A 25,499-nucleotide genomic window follows, 5' to 3' on the forward strand; every position below is an offset into this window, starting at 1 on the left:
ACAGCTTTTCACTCCCAAAGATGTGCTTGCCAACATTTTCAGAGTCTGAGGCACAGGCTGCCCCAGGCTCACATTTGTGATACACACTGGTGGTACAAGATGTGGTGCTGAGGTGCTGAGAGAGGAGCTGGTTAATATCTAATTTCAGCACTGGTAGAAAGAACAACACAGTCAGTGACAAAGACCCAATAACAAGTCACTGCATGTGCTTAACTGCTTTGGAATGTCACTGCTGCTTTAAAATCTACAAGTAGTGTCTGGAAAAGGTTAATCTATGTATTTACTCATGTGTAGAAGTTTGTATTTACAGTAGGGTTATGATACCAACTTTAAGTTAGCTAAGGATATCTGTGTAAGCAACTGGAACATAGCACTAAGAACTAATGAATTTTTATTTACCAAAGATGTAAAAATACTTCAACAACACTGTATCAGGACTGATGGCTTTGAAAAGCAGGTAAAAATGCTCTAACAAGTTTATCACAAGAAAATGTTGATTTGGTTGAAGATAATCCCCTTGTTTTGATAAGACAGAAACACTTTCGGGGGTGTGTATGTTATTGTAAAGCAGATTAGGATAGAAAAAACCTGCAAACTTTAGAAGGCATGTTTTCATCTTATTGCAGCAAAACTCCAGCAAAGTAATTCTGATACTTTCAAACATATTTTTTAAAAAATGTTATTTATAGCTTAAATACAGACATTTTAAATGCTCTTGTTTTCTGGAGCACAAGCATGTCAAGTGCTCTGTCCTTGTGGCACAGATTCCAATTCATGCTTGTAACATATCATACAGCAGAAGGGTCTTGATAACTTACAGTGTATTTTTAAGACACTACAGACCCCAAAGCTCAAGGCAATGAATATATACTTTGACTGTATTTCCAAGCCATTCAACAATGACTTATTTTTATGTTTTTTAATCTGTCTATGGAATTGCACACTTCCAACTTTCCAAACCTGGGGAACATGACAAATGTCATTTATGGTTCTCAGTGGTTAGCAAATCCCTGGGGAATATTTTTTGTCTGTTGTAGCTCTGGTGGTCACAATGGCAACGGGATTCATACATGGCTGAGTCAATCAGCATGAATCATTTATGTGACTCCTCATACACGGCATTATTAGGTTGGAATCATAGAAAAAAGATGACAGGGTCTTTGCTTCCCACACAACAGACCAACAGCTCCAGACCCTGCCATTAAATTCTCCTTTCTTTGCCTCAGCCTTTTCTCCCTGCCAGTTTCACAAATGTGCTGACAATACCAGCCTGTTCTAATTTAGTGGTATTTTTTTCTTTTCTACTCCTTTTTAAATTTGTTCTTATGTGATTCACCTGATAAATTTCTGAACTTTTTACAGAGGACTAACATTCATAATGATGATGATGTGATTAAGTACAGAAACAGGCAGTGTAAAATGAAAAAAAAAAGTAAAATATTAAGAGTAATATACCTGTAGAGTTTTTATATTAAATATGTATTACATAAGAAATAAGTTACAGGTAGGGACGCATGACTTGCAAAATATTTAAAACACACAAACCCATTGTTTAGCCTGCAAAACACCATTTTTCTTCCGTCAAGTAAACTGAACAAATCCTGGAATCACAGGTGACTTCTAGTCCTTGGTTCCACTGGAAGTGATACTGCATGCTTAAGGAGCAAAGTTAATTAGCGATTAATGAGATTCCTTAAATGCAGCTTCTCAGTCTGACTGATTAGGATTCCCAATACAGGACAAGGTGGAGGAAGAGCTGCAAGCACTGCAATCCTGTTCACAGTTATGCCAAAAATGGGTCAGAAATCACATCCACTCACAAGGTTGTCTTCTTGCTAAGGATGAGTTTCTTCTCCTTTGCAGTACTTACAAATAAGATGATAAAGCAAGAGGTATCTGTTACAAACAACTGTAAACATGTCAATCAGAGCCTCATTCCTAGTGAACTTCCTCTGGGGCAGTGATGGGAAACAAAATGGAAAAGCAATCCAAATTATTCAACTCCTTTGGTGAAAAACGGCTTAACAAGTTGTCTGGAGATGCCTCCAGCACACAAGACCCCAGCTGGTCCAGAGCTCCCCCACTCCTCTGCAGTGCTGAGGCAGCATGGCCAAAGAGCTGCTGAACTTCACCCACCACCCCACCACTGCTTGGCTCTGTCCTGACATCTCTGCAGTGCCCATTCCCTTCACCTTTTATGCAGGGCCCCTGCACAGTTGGACCCACTGACTTTCACCTTTGCTGTAGCAATGACTAAACAAGAAATGAAAACTAATTTGTGCAGAAAACACAGAGGTGTATTTTCAAAGAAACTTAGTAGCTAGCACAAAAATTACCTGTTGTTTTATCAACAGAATTTAATTGGCTTTTGTAAGCAGTGAGCAGTATTGATTCTGAAAATCAGCAGGTACATCATTACAATTTCAAGGCAGGAGATGTAATTATCTACTGGTATTATGTAACAAGATCAAATATTAATTAGTATGTACTTAATAGTTCATAACTGGATACTATCTGACACTGAGCCTTGTTCATAACATAAAGTTGCACCAAAATGGCAAAACCAGAGAGATCAGAAGTATCAGCCCATAACAGACCTGTACTACCAGCAGTGTTGATGGAGCTTCCTTCAAAACAGGACATGAGTGATGCACGCTCAGAATATTCAAGTTTTCATTGAATATGGTCCATAACTCTTTTCCGAAATGTAGGATTTTTTACAATGTCATGGGGCAGGTTTCACACAGCTCTGTATGCAACATCTGACAGCACTGGTCAGGCAGCACCAGGCTTAGAGCTTGGCAGCACTGGAACATATCCAGGCACCCCTTTTACCTTCTATGCTGTAACACACCAGCCCACCCAACCCACAGCAGCAAGAAGCAGAGGTATTTATTCCTGAAAGGTGTTTACTCACATCTCTCCTTGGAAAGGTGCCCAGCAGCTTGTACTCCTCCCAAGGATATCCCTTGGAAGCTACAAAATCAAAAACAACCTGCAGCTTGCTGCTGGCCAGGAAACGCCGCTCAAAGAATTCTCCACTGGGTGTCCGGATGCGGAGTTTGCTGACAGACTCAGTGCTCTCCTCCTTCGGCTCCGGAGGCAAAGACTGCTCCAGAGAGAGCCTGATAGCCTGGGGAAGGAAAAACAACCATTTAGGTTGCAATGCCAGCAACAAAAGAAAAGGACAGAAAGCTTTTCTTTTTATTTCTTCTAGAACTTCAAGACGTGTCGCAGCGCTCCAGAGCCTTTATATCTCAATGACAAAATAATTTTTATTCAATCCTTAATAACAGCCCACCAGACAACTAATTAAAATAAATCCTTCTTTATAGCACATATTATTAGGTCTACAGTTAATGCACGATGGGATACGTAATTTAATCATTTGGCAGAAAGCCTTGGAAAAAAATTGAATGAGAGAATAATTGTCAAGTGGCCAATTGCTTCCTTAAAGGGTATAAATTAAAAGGCAGTAAAAGTATTTCTTTAAATGCACTTGTCAAATTGTCTTCCTCTTGCAGAGAGTAATTGACCATTTGCAGTAGAGTGGGCCCTTAATGGCAGTTCCGAGTGAAAAGAAATATATGCAAGAAATTTACTATAAATAAACTGAAACACTTTTAACAGATGCAATTAAAAATGCCACAAATGTACATGAGATACACAGTGCACATATAAAAAGTAGGAATGGTCAAAGAAGAAAACTGGGTGAATGGAAATGTGAGCCTGAAGATTCAAAGTAAGCTGCTATATTTTATTATTATTATTATTATTATTATTATTATTTGCAAGAAGATGGTTCCAAGTACAGATGAGCACATTTTCTGCAACAGCTTGCATAAAATCAGCCCCCAAACTGCAACGACACTACATGACTAAATGTGTATGACTGTCTTCCTGCTAACATTGCTGATGTCAAGATTTTAAGGGCAGGACTCAGGTCTGTGTTCTCTGTCCTCTGTCTCTGGGAGCTGCTACAGCCCCAATCCTTTGATTAGATTTATTTTTTTTTTTAAATGAAATTAATGACTAACATTAGACTGCTGAATGAGGTGGCCTTCATTTTCAAGGGCATTTTTGGTACTCATGGGCAGCATCAGCATCTGTCAAAGATTTGATCATACTCAGAAGCAGCTCTGTTACAATATCACCTCTCTTAAGGTGGCGCTTAACGAGAAGGTAAAGGGATGGAAGAAGCAGCACAAACACACTGCCACCCTCAAAATGTGCCTAAAAGACAATTTTTCAAACTGAAGAGGCGGTCAGGCAGGGATTTACCCAGATTTTCAAGGAACTTTCAGGATACAGAGTTGCTATTTGTGCTTTTGAAAACCTCCCCAAGGTCATTTAGTAACAGAAATGGATGGATGGTGATTACATTACAGAGAAAGGATTGGGCAGAAGCAAGATTATGAAGGCTTTTAAACAGTCTACTTCTTACACACGCACCTCTGAGCAAATTATACCTCAGTATAAATATTTATACATAGAACTTGAGTTCATTTTTGCTCATCTACTATGAGATTATATTTTAAATAGATTCTATTTTAATTTTCTCCCTCTCCATTCTAAACCACCTGCTTACTATCTTGCTGTTTTGACATTTCCACACACAGTATAACAACAGATGCTACATTATTTACTGAACCCAATCAATTATATTATAGAAAAATAAACAACAGTAGCTCATTAGAGCTCCTTCCTTTGTGCAAAGAGTGTGTCACTCCCCAAAGTAACCACTCTCCAATGCTTCCAACATAAAATGGCAATTTACAATGGATATTCTGTACCAGCAAACCAAGTCAGAAAACAATGACATGATGGATCACATTAAAAACTCTTGGATCTGAACAAGCAATTTCAGTTTGTTGATAAAAAGATGTTCAGTATGTGAAGAGCTCAATAGTCAGATTTTAAAAGACAAATGGAACATAAAGCCACTTCTGTAAGTAAACACTGTTACAGAACAATTCAGTCCAAGTAATCTGTATACTTGAAAACAGGGAGTGTTAGTAAACATTATTCTTAAAATCCCTTTTGTTCTACTAAGCAAACAGATTCTATTATTTCTATTACTGCACTCTGCATTAAAACAGGGAAGCCCAAGTATATTTTGATAACATGGGCCAATCTTGCAGCCTTTGCATAAGAAAACTGTTTCCAAAAGGCCAAGGTATCAGAAAAGGTTCAGAAGCAGATATAATGATGCAGAAATAGTTATTGTTTCTATGTATGCAAAATTACTTAGAAAAGAAAAACTTATTTCTTACTTAAGCCTGAGTGTGAGCTGATTGTGAGCCTGCTCCTGCTACAGTAGATTCATGGTCGACTGCTATTAACCTCACAGAATTGCCATCTTATAACTAGTCTAGACTCTGAAAGAGGCTGCAGGAGCCATCTCTGAGAGGCACTGGGACCCTCAGAATTTACAAAATTGAGAAAATCTACAAAATAACAGTTTGAGGAACACTACTCTTCACAGCACAGGGTTTCTGTTTTCTTACAGAGGCCTAGAGACAAAGTACTTGTTTAAACACAATTTTCGTTCTAAGGAAGATTCTGTAGAAGACGCTCAGAATTTTTTTGAAGTACCACAAATCCACATTTCAAGATTTTTTATTATCTTAAAATTTTTAATAAGTGCATTGTCTCCCAAATTAAATTTAGCAACTTGTTTGAACAGAATTGCAGGTAAGCTTTGTGCTACTTCCTGGAAAAAATGAAAGGGCCCCATGTTTTTAAAAGGAGTGGCTGCAGAAAACAGGTTAGAGCCTCCCAAAGATTCCAGCATTTATGGAGCCCATTTCACAGATCTCCTCTAAGCAGGTCTATCTAATATCTGGCTTTTTGAGACCCAGATGACAAAACAGAAAAGCTATTAAACAGTGGATGAAAATGATTTAGTTGCACTTTGTTTCACAGATACATACTACGAAATCAATAATAAAAAAAATTGATCACATAAAAAGTATACTTTGAATTAAAGTTGCAGAGTGTGTTGAATGATAGTTTCAGTGTTCATAAGCTTCATGAATTCAAAAAGTTGTCAGACAAGGTAAAACATCCCACCTCACGTTCTTCCTCCTGTTCTTTCCGGATTTGTTCCAAGCGAAACTGCTCTGCCATTTCTCTCTCTTGTGCTTCCCTCTAACAAACACAAAGGGCAATCCCACATAAATATGTGATAAATACAAATGCAAAGAAATTTCTCAATGTTTCTGTAGAAATTAATATAAGAGATAGGATATTTATTAAATGATATTTTCTTGCCATTCCTTTCCCAAAATCTATTATTAAATGAAGCCAGGATGAGTTTAGCTAAAAGATGTAGTCAAGTCTAGTCCTAGTGACTTTATCTGGTGCCACTTTACAACACTGAGGACTTTAGGATCTCATGTTTAGAGCACAACTGGAGGTGGGCAGTTCTCTGCACCAGAGAGCATTCCCAAACTCCAAAGGGTTCCCATCCCATGGGGTCCCTCCCCCTGCACACACCTTGGCTCTGTCAGCCTCCAGCGAGATGCGGTACGCTTCATCCTGCTCCCTTTTCACATTTTCTCTGGCTTCACGTTCATCCTAAAGGTAAAAAAAAAAAAAAAAAAAATCAGCAAACAGTGGACCATTACAATAAGTATCTTTATGTTCACCAGAACTCTTTAATCCCAGTGACTTCAAAACCACCCAACTCCCGCTAGGAGAAACACGTTCAGAAATGCCTCAAGGGTGATGGTGGCTTTAGAAATTATGACTACCTGAAGCTGTGATTCAATTGCCAGGTAAGGGAATGGTGTGTCCAAGCCCTGGCCTGAGGCCTGGATGAGGGACCCAGGCTCTGCAGTGAGAGCCATGGCAGGCACAGAGACCCGAAGAGGAGCAGCCTCCAGGGGAGGGGTCACTGCAGGGGGGTGTGGGCTGGTGCTAGTGGGGATTTCTCTCCTGTACCCAACAGCTTGGATGGTTTTGTAACAGGGAAGAGTGGTTTAGGTGCTGAGGCTGCATTTTCATTGGCTCTCTACTCAGACTGACAGTGGGTAATGGCTGGTCCTGACAGAGAAAGCCCAATCCCAGGTCCTTCCTGGGTCAAAAACTGCTCAGCAGGGTCCATCCAGGGTCATGGCTATCAAACATCATCCAAGCGCCTCAATTCACAGTGTTGAATATGATACAAAGATGGGAAAGTTGCAGGTCCTGTTCTGAAGTACCTCAAATGGACAGATGCAGGCAAGCAAGGAACAGGAGGTTACAATGCCAGCAAAAAGTATCTTATCAACAATCACAGCACAAAAAAAATAAAGGTTTACTAAAAGCACATGAATGACAAAGCAAGGCGTCACCCACACAATGGAGGATCAAAGAGTGGATATCCCCAAAAGCTGGAATAACTGCACTGGGGTGATGTCAAATAAAACAAAGTGTACAATCAATAGCTTCATACCCAGCCTCTGAAGCTGAGACAGTGGCTGCTTCCCTGTGCTTACTCCTCTTACATCTCATAATCCCCCCCAGAGCCCTGCAGAGGCTGCACTGGTCCCTACAAAAATCAATAGGATTTAGGTGTGAGACTGCTGGTGGGCTCAGCAGGGCCTTCCCTGCAGTTACCAGTAACACAGCACTTGCACTGGGGCAATCTGTCACCTGTGTTTCACAGAAATTAAAAGTCTGTTACCTACTGCTTCTTGAAGAATTATTTTAACCTTCCCATCCAGCTGCAACGTTTATTCCACATAAAAGAATCATTTTGGTAAGTGATCAATTTTCTCCTGAAAACACCATTATTTGGCAAAAACTCAATTCTGAATGGGAGGAGCTCATACTGACTGTAATTATCACAACATACAAACATGCCAAGATGTTCCTCAAACAAAACTCAAACATCTCAGTGGTGAAATCTCTAAAGTAGAATGCAAACACGAGGAAAGGACAAACTGCAGGGAAATCTATACAACTTCCACTTGGAAAGTAGCAAAATCTCTTCAGAGGAAATCCTTCCTCCTTACAGAAACAGGACCCAAAGTTATTCTACAATCAGTGTGTCCTGAATTTAATTCCGAGAAGATTTAGAAACCATCACTTTGTTCAGCAGAACCAAAACACGAGTAGAAGTAATTCTTGTAAAATGCAAAAAAGGACAATAACCACCAAATAACCCTTCCCCTTCCTGCCTGCTCTGGACATTGATAAGTTTTATGTGCTCAGCTCACGGAATACTTTGAGAAGTTAACTTGAACCCGATAGCAAAAAACTATCCTACAGGAATATTCCATTTCTGAGAAGAGGAGGCGTTGAAATAATTAAACAGCTCCCATTCTTATGTTATCCAAACATGAGGAAAGCTTCTTGAATACAGAGCTTTTCCCGATTCTTCTCATAGATGGAATGTAACAGTAAAGAAAAAAAAATTGTGCTATGTATACTGAGACTTCTCATAAACATCCCGAAAATTTATCTTAGAATAATGAGAACCAAAATAACCTTTCCAAATCAGCTCACTAAAGGAAGATGACTTCAGGTAATCTGCTAGGGGACAAGCCTTTAAAAAATATTCAGAATTATTTCAGAGAGAACCTATTCAACTTCCGTGTTCTTCAACTTTGTGTATCACACCTAACTTCACATACTGAATTTCAAAAGTCACACAAGTCCAGTAATGCCCAAAAGAACTCTGAAAGATTAGATACAACTATTGCAAATACAGGCTCTTCTCCATCAAAGATTGCTAGCAATTAAGATAGAGTTATTGTAGTTTACCAAAAAATAAAATTAAAAAAAAATACTGATGCTATAGGTTCTACAACTAGAACTGAAACATGAATTCCAGCTATTAACAGAAGTTAAAATTCTTTCTTCCTTATTCATATCAGTTACCATCATCCTAGAAGCGGATTATGAAAAAGATGTCAGGAATGTGAAGAATTACCACGCATGACTTCCTGGTCCTCATAGAAATATGTGAGCCACATCTAAAAGTAAATGACTGTGCCACCAAGCCCTACACCTCACTGAAATAATAGTGTTCTTACTGAAACAGACCTTACAAACCAACCTGGAAGTCAGAGCTCTTTGGGTTAGCAGCAGACGTAATCCCATGAAATGCCTCTTTGTATCTACTTCTGTGTTAACACTTCTATTTGTTAATACTGCTCACACCTGACAGGAACCACCTCCTCCACAGAGTTTACAGCTAAATTGTGGTATTGTTTGGTTTGGAGTTACACCTTGGACAAATTTTAAACATTAGATGAAGCAGTTCTCCCTTTTGTAATGCAGTTTCTTATTTTAGTCATCTCTTCCTGTAGAGAAGAATGAGGATGCCTCAAGTTCACCAGAAAGCAACAAAAGAAAACTCACAGCAGAGACAGGAAAAGCGGAAGAAAAGATTTTGCAGAGAATCCTTCACTGCACTAACAAAGAACATGTGAAGAATAGTCATGCCACTAATAATTAATATAAAAAAATTCAGAAGTGTTATCCGTCAATAAAATTTGAGGCAGCTGAAAACTTTCCTGTTAGACCCTACATAAATCACATTATTGACTGAACATCACTAAATGCATCTCCACTGTGCTTTTGCAAGGAAGGCAGAATTGCCACCTTCCTTTTTCAAGAAATCAAAGTATAAACAGACATGGCTTATCCCAGGTCATTTAAAAAGCCTTCATCAGAAACAGGGGTTATACAGCATTTGTGAATTCCACAGCAGTGGCTGAAGGCTGGTGTGAATGTAAATCATCCACATCCCAGGGGTTTTGGGCTTGAGGCAAGGGGACAACTCTCCTTTGCACCTAAAAAGGAGAAAAGTCACAGATATCTGCTTTCCTGTTTTGGTAATGAGACAACAGGAGGACATTCATTCAATGGAAGGTTGAAAATTTGAAAAAAATTGCTTTTATTCACAGAATATATTCTTTAGCTATGACTTTTCTTTGCTATTCTGTTTCTTAGAGATGCAGTCATCACAAAAATAGCACACTTGCATTTATGAGATAGCTACAACCAACCAGAGAAAAGCTTCTCCTGAGTAACATCCAGTGCATCAAGACTAAGAAAAACTGACAGATAAGACTAAGAGGAAATTCAGAATAACTCTCTCAAATAATTATTTCCTAAACCATTTGTTGAAGCTAATCCTCAAACACCTAGTGACAGGCATTTTCAGATGCAGGATGATGGCCAAAGAGGGATTCTTGATTGAATTTAGGACAGCAGATTCTACAAGTCAAAAATATTTGGCTTTTTGAATGGGATGTTTTGCTGGAAAAGCCAGCATTGACCCTTCTGGGCTTTTTTTATTTGTATTATCATCTTCTTTTTTTTCTATTTATTATTGTCATTTCTGAAGGTAGGATTTAATGATTTAACCTCAGGAATCAGCTTTGCACGTGATTTATCTCAGAGAGCTGTGTTATATTATTCCTCATTGCCCTTTGGGACCAGTTTTACTGTGAAGTAAAACCAGATGAGACAGAGAACCATGAGCAGAAGACATTTCTCAGAGCACCAGCAAGTAAAGGGCTACTACAAGAAAGAAAGAAAGAAAAAAAAAAGTATTTACAAATGCTGAATGCCTATCTGAAAGACAGTTCATTTCACTGAACCACTCCTGAAATTAAAATCTGCAAATGCTTAAGGCTATTCATGGGAGCGTTAAAGAGAAACACCCCTTTGTCCAAACAAACCAGTGCAAGAAAGGCATTAATTTGACTCACTAAGATGACAGACTTGCACATTGTATAACTTAAACATACATGATGGGCAATGTATGGAAGGAAAAAGTGTACACTGAGCGTATTGGGTGTATGGGAACGATGAGGACAAAGCAAATGGACATTTTAGTGGTGGCAGAACCACGGGAGGAGGCAGGATGGGGCAGGGTGAGGGGCAGAACAGCACAGAACCACCACAGGATCCTGCCTGTCCGCACTGAAGGCTGAAAGCTCAGTTCCAGACACTGATTTTTGGGAATTAACTCAAGTGACAAGAAAAAACCAAACCCAAAACCTTCAAGGAATCCTGCAGTGCCTTTCCTTGGGCAACAAGCCAGCCCAGTCCTGATATATCTGCCCAGCTGGGCTGAATATTCAGTGACTAGAGCCATCAACATGTACAGGCTAAAAGCCACAGGGACTCAAGATAAAATATCTTCCATCTTTCTTTCCTCTGTCATTGCCTTGCCCTTTGCCAAAGCTCTAACCATGCTGGAAACTCTTGAAGGCAGCACTTGCACCTGCTGGGGTGTGTGCAGCAAAGTGCTCAATGGGAAGCCCATCGTTTGGGCTGCGATCATATTACAAACACAAAACTGGAAAATTTAATCAAATAAATTTTGATTACTGTAGTTTAATTAGTTATAACTAGTAATAATTAGTAAATGTGCTAATTAGATTTTTGAGGGGTTAAATCCCAATCTTCGCTAGATGACTGTCATCACCATAATGCTTTTGGAATTTAATGAATTTCGTGTATTCTCATAATCTCTTGTTGTGCAAACACTATACACCATGATACATATGACAGCGTTAGATGGAAAACAGATTACCCAAGGTATTCAGATGCCTGATTTCTACTGATTTTAATGTGAGCTTCAGTCCCTAGAAGAAATTACAGAGGTCTCCTGCAGAGCTGATGGAAGCACTTCCCTTACATTTGACAGCAGTGAGGCAGAAAAGGAGGAAAAGATATAGTGATACCAGGCTTCTCACTGCACAGTTGTGAAAATATCACTTGGCCACTAAAGCCCCAAAATGCTGTGGCAGGGAAAAGAGGAAAAAGAATTTATGCTGCCATTTTGGAGTTTTGGTTTTCCTTCAAGTGTTTTTAAACTCCCCATCCAGATATTGGTGAGGAAGGACCTATATTTTCCTCATGCTGTAGAAGTATCTAGTAAGGAGAGAAGTCACCCAAGAACAGAAAGCAAAGATGGTGACTCTGCAGGCCTACATTTTTCTACAGTTTATCTTAGAGCTCGTTGACAGCAGTTTTTCCAGTTTAAAAATTCTTAAGTATCTCTCTTTTACACTAAAGACCAGCGTGCTGGCAGATGTAGTTTAAAGTGAATTAAAGGTTTTAATTGGTATTTGTAAAATTAAGAAGGTCTGTGAAGCAACTGTGGGTACTACAACTCCACCTTGAAGACTAATCTGAGAGCAGGAGTGCCAGCGTTGCGTAACGACAAAAATAAACACGACCAGAGACCTACTGTTACTTAAATGTGGACAAGTTGGACCAGCTGTGTAACAGTCAATGCTTCTACAGTAATAAATGTTGACAGCAAAAATAAAAAATGCATTACTGAGGCATCATCAAATGAGCCCTGTCATTACATGGAAACTCCGCCCTGTATAAGCTTGTCAAAAAGTGTTACTGTAATCCTTTGAGAAGCCTCCTCCTCAGGCAATGGAGAAAAAATGCTGAGGATCAGCCCAGAACAGGTGTGTTGTGCTGTAATGCCAGGATTTAATCACAGATCTCTTCACATTAATCTCACAAAGGAACTAACTCAGATCTATTCGGGCCCATCACGCCACACTGAGATGATTATTTAACTATCCAGTTAAAGCAAGCAAGCTCACAGGGTGTTTAAAAATGGACATTCCAGGGCGTACAAAATTTTACAGCTATTATTTGTTTTCCTAAGTCCAGCACCAGGCACTGACACTTAAGAGGAACTGATACTCAAGAGGAACTGATACTACATGCTCTTTTCAAAGTCAGTGCCCGAAAAATCTCAGTGCACACCTTGATCAACAGTGGCAGAGGCTGCTTATCCCTGCTCTGACATATCCTCTCTTGCTTACAGGAGAAACTCCTTAATGACTTTTATTACCTCTCTGCAAAAACCCCCAGCTCCAATGCCTGAACAGTAGCTGAGGTGTCAACTCCTGTAGTGGCAAGCCAACATGGTTGTGAAAAGAAAGTATGTCCATTAGGTGCATGGAATCATTACTGTAGCTGCAGAATAACTCTGCATACACAGTGTGAGGTTGGATTTCAGCCCCCAGTCCTGACTGCACTGGGAAGGGTGGGACTGCGTCCTGGCCAACTGGCCTTGCTGGTGATGGTCACTCAGCCACTGAATGTCCATTGGCCACTTCTTATCAGAAGAGCCATATGAGCACATCAGCGTGCTGCTCATCCAGTTTTGCTGTTTGTGGCTTGTTCTTACAGCAACTTTAGGAGCAAAGTTATAAAAACAGACAGCAGGACACCTAGACTGTGCATGTACAATGGCACATCAACAGCATGGTCCAAAAGACCAAGGAGGTTTCCAAAATGTCATCTGGTCAACACAGCAACAGCTCATGACTGACCCAGAACCCTGGAGAGGCTGGGAAAAGAATGGGACAGCAGGTTGATCTCCCTTTAAGAAAGCTTGGGAGAGAAAACAGGTGCAGAAGTCACACACCAGGACAGGCACGTTGGGTTACTACGAGCAGACATGTGCATCTCAATGTTTTTAAGGTATTTCTTCTGAGATTATGTAAGAAATAGCTTAATGGAGTGCAATACACAAATCTAAAAATAACATCCAACTGCTAGTTAAGTGATGATATTTTAGCATTTGACGCTATAAAAATATGCAACAGATTTGTCCCATTAAAATGTTATGAGGCTAAACTGGTAAATTTTACCAATACTTGGATACAAAAGCACAGGATTTAGCTAAACATACTGTTATTACCACCAGCTAATGAGGGGGCTCATGTCACTCAGGTGAGGTAAGTTGGTGATGTTCTGAGCATCTCATACCCCCAGCAGATACTCAGTGACAGGGAGCTGCCTGTAGCTACAGCCACCATCAGCTGAACACCTGGACCAGCAGCTGGAGTGGTACCAGTCCTCCTGTACAAATAACCATCAGAGGGCACTGCAAAACATGCTGTGCCAAACAGAATTATGCAGTGGCTGCGCTGGAAGCTTTCATGTGCATGAGAAGTTCAGCTGCATAAACTCACTCATTACTGACTTCATGCTGTCATTTACAAATGTTTCCAGTTCTGGATCTCCCTCACACACATTTCTGTTTACAGCAACGCTACATTGATGACTTCTCTTTTTAAAGCACAAGAGAATTTTCTGCTTATCTTCTTGTGGTTTTACGATGACTTATTGTTGCTATTAAGAAAACAGTAACAGAAACCGGACTCTGTATCCTGTTTGCTATTGTAATATTTGGGAAAAAATTGCATCAACTGCAGTAAGATCTTAAAAAAAAAAAGGTGCTGATGTTTGAACACTTGAAGTTGTCAAGTACAAGGCTTACAAGAAAGCTACACATTATGTAGCAAACCACAAAAAGGCAATATTTTGTTTTCAGGCCAGAGCCCTCTATTGAGTACAGACTGCTTGTCAAATACTCCCTCTCTGGCATAGTAATTTCATAAAGCAAGGTTATTTTTTGTTTTTAAACTTCCTCCTTCAAAGGCAAAAGTGTCTGAGATCACCTTTTCAGTGTGCTCGTAACGAGTGGAGCCAAGGTGTAAGTAAATATCCTATTTGTGTATAGAACCCACAGTGTCTGGAAAGCTGCCCCCAAAGTTTATGAATTTTTCCATCAGTTTTCTGAATGTCAAAGTGTGTCAGAAAAAGCTCCTGTTGGGGAAGAAATGTCACCGGTGCTTTCAGGGACAGAAAAACAAAAGGAGAAGACTACAGAAGACTTGGGCAAAGGTAGATTTTGGAGAAATGTAAAAAAATTAATTTTCCATTCTCCCTACATAGGAAGAGCACTTGGGGAAAGAAGGCAGGAGACAACAAACCCATGTGGGCACTGGACTGTCACTGTCACTGCTCTTGGCCATCCAGTGAAGGATGGAGAGCAGCCCAGGACAGGAGCCAGCTCCTGGTTCTTCGTCCGGTCTGGTGTCCTGTTCCTCACTCTGTTCCAATCCTATCACTTCTAGTTTCTTCTCCTATCCCTTGTTTGCTTTTATCTCTCTGCCTTGTTTCCCTCAGTTTTCTTCCTTTTTATCACTTTTACAGTTTTTAATTCTGAACCTCTCTTGGAGCTCATCTGTGATGTAAATTTTACCTTCTTGTTAAAGCATTAAAAAAACTCCCATACTCAACATACTCCTGTTAAAATGCAATAAAAAATTCAGTTATATTATGCCTTGGATTTTTGTTGTAATCCTCATATTTAAATTCGTGTTCAGTATTAACAAAATTAAAGTCAATTTCTTCACCAATGAATTACAGGTAGCATAAATAAAGCAGAAAAAGTGAATGACAGATATTGTGCAGATACTGTGCCTTCATATTACAGTCAGTAAATCTTGTACTAATGAGATACAAGATTTAAATGTGAAGAATGTGTTTAGTGAATTATTGTCAATCAGTGTCTATACAACAGGATAAGAATAATCTTGAATGGCAACACACCTATTATTACAAATTCCTAAGTACTTCATTACTTCAAAATGTCACTCTCAATTTATAGAGTAACAGATAAAGATCTTCCAGCTGTATGACTCACTGTGTCTGCTTCTGTGTAATTGAAACACTGGTTTTGAGAAGTCTTGTCCCCATTTATGCATTCTGCATCATTCTGAATGGTGGTTCAGTACTGGTGTACTGGTTAAAGTTGGTTTTAGCCCCCTTTTAAACAAACACATTTAAGATATATTAATCTATTTTTGGGTTGCTTTTTTTCTACCTATGACTTGGAGCTGGTCAGTGGGAAAAAATCTGATTGTTGTTTCCTTGTGTGTGCATATTAAGCTCTATAATATCACTGTGATGTAAACAGTCACTGGTGACTAATGTTCAGCAAAAGGAAAGAAACTGAAAATGACAAGACCAAAAAGGAGGAGTTGTTTTGAGAAACCCAAATAAATACACAAAGGAGACTTCCTTTTTAATTTCTGACAATGGAAGAGACACTAGAACACAGCATACCCAACTCTGCTGGCTAAAGAAACATCTGGTTAATTTACACCCCCAGTGATTAGTGGAAGCCAACAACTTCCAATGCTCACCTCATCCTTTATGTCTTCCTGCTGCTGGGCACTGAAGATCTCCATCGCAGCCATCAGCCTCATCATTAGCTCATCCACTGTTGTGTTACCTAGCAACAAAGGAAGACAGCTGAACTTCATTTCATTAAAGTTATTAAACAAAAAAGAAGTCATTTTAGAATTAATCCATAAGAAATAGCCAGACTTAAAAAAAAAAAAAAAAAAAAAGACAAGAGTAGAAAATGCAAATATCTCAAATATCTCAGCAGAATGCTTTCAGTTCAGCTTTTTACTGAAAACTCGAAATTATTTTTACAAATGTTGATCATAGGTTAAAATTTCAGGTGGTGCAAATCTGACCAATTGCTTTTGTGCTTGCATAAATTAACTCTATTTTGTCATTTAGTCACTGATGTTAAAGGAAAGCAGTAGATGTGGGATTCTCTTATTTGAAATTGATTTTACAGTTTTAGAATTCCCAGGGAGACTGAAGCAATTGCTTAGTAAGGCAACAAAAGGTAGGATATTGGCAGCAGCAGCCAAGTGGATTGGTTTAAAAGAATGGAAACACCAGAATACAATGACTAAATGGATCTGTGTGCACATTATATTTGGGTATACCTAGTAATAAAATTTCAAATACTATATTTTCTTCAGTCTATTTACTTCTCAAAAATCTCGCAAAGCTAATGAAGAAGTGGAAAATTATACCATCCACATGTATATCATGAAATAGAACACATACATAGGAAAACAGATACCTCTCCATGTTTTCCTTCCAGCATACCTCCAGCCTTCAAAAAGACTGAAAGATTACTTTTATTTCCTACTAAGATGCATTCTTTGGTTTCTCTTTCTAAACTGAAGACTAAACTACCCATTAAAGCCACTTGTCATAGTCATTTAAAGGTTTTAAACCATGAGAAATGGTCAAAAACTATAAAGTCTTAACATCTGCCAGCCTAAACAGCTGTTGAACCCCAGCAGAACAAGTACCACTAAAGAAAACAAGACTGTCCCCATAGTTTCCAACCCCAGGAAAAAAATTAAAATCAAAAGCAAACTTAGACAGCCTGCATTTCAATAAACGCCACTGGGGTCTTAGGTTTCTATATGGTTGTATCTCTTCTGTCAACATGCCTTCTCACCCAGCCCTGAAAGGCCCTCATTGTTCCCACTTCTAACATTTGCTACCTTAGCAGAAAATGTTATCCCACATGCTACAACACGTAGGACTTCAGAGACTACCATTCATTTGGGGCAGTATTGTTAAAAGATACCAGTGTTCCCATTCCTGGGAGAATAACAAGCAGAGATTGTTTGATTTTTGTTAAAGGATAAATTTAAGTAAGGCTACAATAGGTGATCGTTTTAGTTTAATGCAAAGGAGTGCAGAAAACCTGACAAATCATTAAAACATAATAAAGGCAATTAAACAATCTGGATTCTTTTGTAATATAAAGATGCATTGTATTATGACTGAATTGTTGCTAAAGCAGTTAAGTAATTTAAGTCAGTAGCACCACTGACTTCAGTGGGATGGCAAAGGTTCTGAACTGTACTGCCAAGTCAGAAAACCAAGCTATTTATAAGATTATTCCTATGAAATAAGTTTTATAAGTTACAGGCATTCATATAATGAATTAGTGTTGTGCTGTACTTTGCACTGAGGAGATAAAATCCATGCAAAAATGAACCACTTTGTCTACAGGAAGGAACACTGCAGATTCCTCAAGAAAATTATTCATCCCAGATGCAGAGAGAAACACTAATGCCTGTCTGCAAAGCCAGCACTTCCTGAGGCTGAGTTTCCTCAGGAAAATAAGGAGATTACAATAAAGATTGCTAGATATAAGCAATAAAAAAATGAGGACAGTGTCAGGAAGGCAAACTTGTGGAGAAAGCAGAAGAAATGAGAGGCAGCCATTCTTTGATGTGCTCTAATTTGAAAAGTTACTGAGAACAGCAGTCAAAGGGCAACACTCCACTTCTAAGTCATCTTGCTGTCAGTGAAATCAGAGGAATGGTTACACCAGAAAGAACTGCTCATGTAAGTCAGAAAGCTTCATCTATGTGAGATTATATTAGGAACTTAAATCCTGATCTGATGTGGGGGTCTCAATGCTGCAGGCAGGTCTGAAAAAGCAACTCATGGCCAAATGCTAGGAACAGCAGCCCAGGTATTAACAAGGAATTACACACAAAGAACCAAATGCATTCTGGCACTATGCAAAAAGTGCAGCCAAAATCTTTTGGAAATCAGGAATGTATCTGGATATAAATTTGGAAAACTAAGTGTAGCTCCTTATTTAGGAAATTAAGCTTCCACTTTAAAAAAAAAAGAAAAACTATAATTCTACTACAGTCATGGCAACTCCAATCTCTAACACCATGCTAATTAGTACATTTATGAGTAGTAGATAATTATAGCCTGGCCATTGAAAGTGTGTTTTGTGCAATAAATTCATGTTCTGGACATCTTAAAAGAGAAACAGTTAGCAAAGATCTCTTGTGACAGTTTCAATACTCACATAAGGAATACTTTTAATATAAAGAACTGTACCTTGTATTACATTCAACACTTCGTTAGATGATCGTTTTCCCATAATAATAAGGAAAAGTGGAAACTGGTCTGTCTTCTGAGTTCGAATTGTTTGGGCTACAACACTCCCAAAATGTCTAGTGCACATCGTCAGAAACCTTGTGGGGGGAAAAAAAATAGTTAACATTGTAGAGGAGTTTTTGAAGATAAGTTTTAAAAAACAATTATGCTAAATTCAGCAGTTTAACTGAGCTCTTTAACTCTTTTTATTACTAAATTACTACAATATATTTATAAATATTATAGGTTCCAGGTTGTCTAAATTAAAACAATTAACAAGTGCTTGAGACAGTGATTTATTTGATGGAGAATTCCATTTCCTGCTACACTACATGAAGACTATAATTCAAAACTACCCCCCAAAATAATCACGCTAAATCAATTGTTCAAAACTTCTGAAGAGACACTAAGTAGAGCCACAATCTAATAAACAGGGAAGTATAAAAATAGTAAATTTCATGCAAAAAACATAATTTAATAATGAAAGACCAAGAAATTGGTTTCATCAGTCACAGAATTAAAACATGGTACTTCAGAATTTTATTTTCTTTTGTACTAGTGCCCTGCCAGTGACATACTTAGCAGTGTGATCTAAAAAACAATAATTCTAAGCTTTTGACCAAAAAAAGCTCTTAGATATTAGCATACAGAAGTCTAACATTAGTATTCTTAACACGATCTTGAATAAATGAAAAAACTGATAAAGCTTTTCTCTTCCATTAAAGGACTGTTTGAAATTAGCATTTCTTTCAAGAGAAAAGGGTAGCTTATGATATGTTTTCAGATCTGATGGTAAAAAGTAAATGTCATAATAATAATGAATTATGAAAGACCAAATGCAAATATAGAATGCTTTAATAAGATCCAATTTAATAAAGTCTGTAAAAATAATGGACTTTTAATAACACGGGTCACAAAAGGCAAAACAGTGGAAATTCTAAGGACTAGCCACTGGTACAGGCTTATTAATTCTTAATTATGTTCATGAAAGGCAACTTAAATCGTGTGTTTTCTTATGCCTTATGATAATATTTTAGGTAACAACTACTATGAAATGTATGCTCTAACTGAAGAGCAAAGTCCCGTTGTCACATGCATTAAAAGCCAAATCTATTTGAAAAGACAACCTACATTAAAATGTCAAGTGCTCCAAGTAATTTCTTCTCAAAGATACTGAAAAGATTCAAAATTGTAATTTTTTAGATCAATATATATTGTTTCCAATAAAATGGCTAAAAATGGATAAGCCGGACAAGTAGAGCATTGGGCTTATTCAAGGCACCTGAAGTACTAAAACAGCTCTCCTCAGAGAGAATCTGTCTTTGGCTGTAGTTGGATGGAAGGCAATGGGTGGGGGTGGCAAGCATTTCAAAGCCATAAGTGTTACTCCTTGATTCTCTGTATTTTGCAACTTGGAACAATCACACACAAAGAAGACATCAAAAAAGCTGAACAAACTCTGCTGCATCAGAAACAGCGACAGAGACCTAACATCTGGTCAGGATAAAATAGTGTCTGTAAAGTCTGGACATTTCAACTCTTCAGATAAATAACAGCTTTTGATGTTTTCCTGTCAAGGTGGGAACAGGTAAGTGAAATGTTGGCCTCACAGAAGTCACTGGTGATCCTCCTTAGCAAAATTATGTATGTGAGTTCAAGGTTTGACTCCTGGAAGCAATAAAGACAGTGGACAATTGAACTGAATTCCTGAGACTTGTGTATTAAAACTGTGTAACAGCCTTCAACACACCACAGAAGAAAAGTGCTCAAGTTTCTCAGAAAAACAAAATATTTAACTGGAGGTGAAGAAGTGCTGTAGAGAATAATGCTAGAAGGAGCAAAAGTAAAGAGACTCCTACAGTATTAGTTGTACTGGTCAAAGGTGTTGGTTTGTTAATTTTTTTTTAAAAATCTATTTTGTATTTTGTCAACCAATAATTCAGTCCCAAAATATGCTTTTATAGGTATAGGTTTTTCATGCAGAGAATTCTGAATGGAGTAAGTATTTAAGTGTGTTGAGAAGATTTTATAACTTTTTTCTGGGAGATGAATTTTTATATGCAGGACTTCTGGCTGACTACATAGAACCTAAGAGGTTATGACACCTTGGGGTCCTCTATAATCCAGGCTGGAATCAGGCTTCATCTCCCTGGCTCCAGATGACACATTGTGCCAGGCTGCTGTAAGGGCACACACACTTTCCTGGTTGAGTAGCAGCAGAACAGATGCCAGATGCCAACATCTCCCCTCATGGTGGTTTTTTTCTTCTTGGTGTCACTTCTTACAGCCACTGGTGCCATCTGTCCTGCTCTTACCAACCAGCTCCCTTCCTCTGCTGCTGTCACAATCTGCTCAGCTCGCTCACATACCAGTGACAAGAGCAGCTCATGCCAACACTGGTGTGAATGCCACAGACTTTCTTGGGGGAGGAATGAGGAACAACTCTTCTCCAGATATGACCAGATAATTCCCAAAGCCAACCTTAAAGAGACTTTAACATTTCACAAATGGGTTTGGAAAAAAAGTAACTTCTTTGTTGAGCATGAAGAAAACAATTATGAATATTAAATATGCAAGATTTCTGATTCTTTTTAATAGTAATTATATGATGTGCAAAGTCAACATAAGACTCATTAAAATGTTAATGTAAAAATAACATTTTTCTATTAGGTATTTACATTTTTTAAAGAGTAAAAGCTGAGGTCCTGAATAGGCATATTAGAGTAAGTTTGGTCTCCATAATACAGAGTTATTGCCTTACCCACACTGGTAGGGTCGTAACTGCTGACTCAAACACAAGCAGCAACAGAAACAAGGCATGTTTTAAAGATGCAGAAAGCAGCCTAGATCAAATTATATGGGTATCATCTTCAGGATCCACATACTAAACATCAGATTCAGATGCTAAAAAGAATGGTTTTATGCACTTCTTCTTCATGCTAGAGTAAAGCCTACATGAGTGGGTCATCTATCTCTTCCTAAAACATGGAAGATCTGATTCCCATCCTGAAAGGTTCAAACAGATCAGATAAATACTTCATAACCTTGTTCAGACTAAAATACAGCAGTCTAGAAATCTATTACGCCATCCTTGGACATCAGACAAAATCACTGGTGAAAGCATAAATAAAATATACCTTGAGCCCTTGCTAGAACACTGCACAAAGAATGGAACACACCAGATGCATTTGCATCACCACCTATCACGTCCTGTATGATTTCCTAAGGAATATCCAAGGCTTGACACAGGTAGATTTAATATACAGACTTAATAATAGCCTCGATAAGAACAGAGAGTGTGTTCAGTTACTTTACAGATGTTGGTGAAGTGGGAGAAGCTACAAGCACATTGGAAGTCAGAGAATTCAGATTAATCTTCACAAGAATCATCCTGACAAGTGAAATACAATTCTGTAAGGTCAATGAGAGTCTCCAAACTGGAGGAAAGATTGCACAAATACAGCAGAAGAACCAAGAAGTAAGAGAATACAATCAGATCCTTCCCCAAAACAGTCCAATGAATCTGTCCTAACCACCTGTTTTTCTGCCTTCACGTCTTTTGCACAGGACACAAAAAAGTTGAATTTTTCACCTTTTCTGTTCAACAAGCTTAATCAACTAGGTTGTAGTTTGAGTACAGTGGGATAGAACATTCTTTGAGACTTGGTTTTCTAGTGGGGACTTAAAACATATGCTTACAAACCTATCAGTTTAATTAATTCCATGGGTTTAATAACTATTTTTCTCAAATGACCTTAAAACATTGCTAAAGGCATATAAACTGATGCACTGAAGACCTTGATAACATCAGAGAGGCTACTTTCTATTTATAGTTGGATATTATAGACATCCCTATCTTTCTAATCACAACCAGCTCAAAATGCATTCTCTGCTGATTTTTAGCTTTCCAAATCTGGACATTTTTAGATTACTAACATGAAATTACCTTGAAGCACATAAATATTTAAGCAGGGATACCTTACCTTTTCTGGTGGGTGTATAATAAACAGTTTAACCATCATCTATATACAGGCTGTTTTGTTCTCCATCTAAAGAGACAATCACCTTTTATCCTTTTCCTTTTTTTTCTTCGTTTCAGTGCTATTAGGAAACTATTCACAAGTGCAACCCTGAACAATACTGTGCAGTAATTATGACTAAATGACAAAGAGATGCGAACAATTACCGAGCCCATTTTGAAACCCTACACTAATAAAGTCATTAGATGCTGCCCTTGCCATGAGCCTTCTAAAAGCTTCTGAAGTTACAAGAACACACGGCATTGTTCGTTAGGACAATTGCTGCTGGCAGAATGCAAACCTTGAGTTAAACCATGCTGCAAATTGATCTTGACATTCTGTTAAGACCGCCACTAAAATCAAAAGCAAAGGAGAAAAGGAGAAAATGAGCGGGTGGGATGTAATCATGGAACAGAAGGGTTCCCTCCTCACCTTCTTTCCTCTTCCTCCTCCAAACAAACCATACAGAAAATGACGAACTCGCCTGGTGTTTGAGAACCTTTATTTTTAAAACATTAATTAGACTTCTGACCTGTTTTTATTGACTGGCACTGTATTGCTGTTAAAGTAAATTAAATAAAAAATTGCAGAATACAATAGAAAACGCTTTCACACTGCTCTGTGAAACCTGTCAAGGATTTAGTGCCTAAAGAACATGTCCAACAGTTTTGCAAGCAACATATGCAGAATCTGTGGTCACTCCTGAAGAGGCAGTGAGAAATTAACTCACCTCCTCCTGTTCTCACAGACCCCACACCTGCAATATATTTGCTGAAGGATCAAATGGGATTGGGGAGCTGGAGTAATATGGTCAACTGGTCTTCATCCAGGCATGCATCATTCAGTAGGTTAGAATTAAGGGTCAGCAACTGTGAATATGGCTAATTACTTGATGACGGAAATTGCAGGTGAAGACAACCTGCTGCTGAGAAGCACTTTAGCAAATTAACTCTTTCCTAAGCTTAAGCAAAGTGAAAAACCATCATTTGAACATTAAAACTAACAAGTACCTGTCATCAGAGCAAAGCTGGCAGCACCTTGAAATACGGTGCCCAAGGGCAATGATATCAAAAGCTAAAAAGCTGCTACAGATTTTTTGGTCACTGCCTTATGGTTTTGGCTTCGTTTTGCTTGGCAAACACTATGTGTGCTGGAAAGCTCTTAATATTATGCATGATCTATGTTTGTAAATGCTGAGTACCAAGATAAGGTATGTGTGCATGTGTATGTATATATCACTATACATCTTTCCTGGATACAAATATATTAATGCGTATTAATGAATTAACAAAATCAGGCAGGCATGTGTTTGCATAAATATATACAACTCTTATGCACATAATTATATTAAAACAATGGTATTGATTCAACTCTTTGAAGTCAAAAAGTACCAGAACTAGAGCTGTTCATGTCTGGCTCTCCCACTTATTTATCCCGGAATCCCTCTGGAAACCTGAGGACTTGCTCAGCCCAAGTGATGGCCCAAAGCAGCTGCGAGCTTGGACCAAACAGTAGGGCCAGAATTGCCAGCACCACTGCAGTCAAACCCCACTGCCACTGCCCTGATACCTCTCCCCATACTTCTGCTGTCTGAAGGGGCATGGTAGCAATCTCCACTGCAAGCAGTTGAAAGGAAACAGTGATTTTTAAGCTCACAATTCACCTCAAATTGAGTGGAATATAACAAGAGCTAAAGTTAGAGATATATGTGTAGCTTTGTGGCCTTTTTCCTCCTTTGATGAGGAACAGATCACAAGAATATTTCAAAGAGTTGCTCACTAAGCTGAAGTCTAAACTATAGGAGATAAAGATTTCATATATGTTCCTTAACAGTATTCTAAAAGCACCACATTATTTTCCTAAATGAAGGCTACTTATTTTATTTTCTCTTTACTGTAATTTTATTATGATTAATGAAAAAATTCATAATCACAGAACTTAAAGTAACTGCTCCCTTCACAGCAAACCTGATGTCAGAGGCAATTAAAACCCATGGAAGCCAAAAAACTTCCCCTCAACTGTATTAACTAGACTTCTCCTTCATTTTGACAAAGTGACGGTCCTGGGTGGCTGCAGAAAAGAATTTTTTAGTATCTGACTCCCAAAGTTGTAATGCTGATGCTCTTGCATTACTGCTGGCAGGCACTCAGTGCTCACACAGCATTTTACTCCTACCTACAGACTCTCTTCAATCTGTTGGAATGGATATTGAAGATTGAGAGACTTCAGAAGAAGCATGCTATTGTACAGTAATGTAGGTTTTAAAGCACATTCCTGTATCAGTGTCAGCCAACAAACACATTAAAAACTGGGGAAAACGACAAAATCTTGGAGCTGGTTTTGTTCGACAGTGTTCAGGATGGACCCCCATTTCATTAATGAGAAAAATGGAAACAATTATTAGAACTAATTTTGGAATAGAATGACATCTGTAGATCAGAACAGTCAGATTTTTTGGCTTATACAAGGAAAGTCTTTTTATCTGTTTCAATTTACTCATGTCATTCTACAGTACTGAAACCATGTCTTTTACTACTGACACTGAGGTGTCCCTGTTGACTGCTGTAAATCAAGTGGGCCTGATTCCTCTGCAGTCTCACCCTGGCTTTTCCAGCATTTTTACAACGCAATTTTAAGAGTACAAATGAGTTACTCTTGGGCTACAGCAGCAGGCAAAACCCAGTTCCTCCTGTTGCTGCTGTTGTCTTCTCACCATTCAAATAAAAAGTTACATTTAACTGTGTTCATAGGGATACAGAAGAGAATGGGCTCCAAGACCACTATCACTGTGTCACATGAAGGGTAGTGATTGAACAGAGGGGCTGAGTATTTATTTATGGGAATGCCCACAGTGCACTGGCACTTTGCAAAGGGAGAAGGAAGCATCATGCCCCCTCTGAAGAAATCACAGTCTAAGGAGCA

The 25,499-nt window shown here is 38.5% G+C and overlaps 1 protein-coding gene across 1 annotated transcript in view; it reads right to left on the reverse strand.

The window, feature by feature from the left end:
• FAF1 (Fas associated factor 1) overlaps window positions 1-25,499 on the reverse strand; it is a 151,106-nt gene that overhangs the window by 11,951 nt on the left and 113,656 nt on the right. The window contains exons 14-18 of the mRNA XM_082287217.1: window positions 18,520-18,656; window positions 15,978-16,066; window positions 6,499-6,579; window positions 6,073-6,150; window positions 2,918-3,133 (exon numbers count right to left, since the gene is read on the reverse strand). Coding sequence (XP_082143343.1) covers window positions 2,918-3,133; window positions 6,073-6,150; window positions 6,499-6,579; window positions 15,978-16,066; window positions 18,520-18,656 — 601 coding nt within the window. The remainder of the gene's footprint in view (window positions 1-2,917; window positions 3,134-6,072; window positions 6,151-6,498; window positions 6,580-15,977; window positions 16,067-18,519; window positions 18,657-25,499) is intronic.

This window comes from Coloeus monedula, assembly GCF_965178545.1.
Source record: "Coloeus monedula genome assembly, chromosome: 9".
NCBI lineage: Eukaryota > Metazoa > Chordata > Aves > Passeriformes > Corvidae > Coloeus > Coloeus monedula.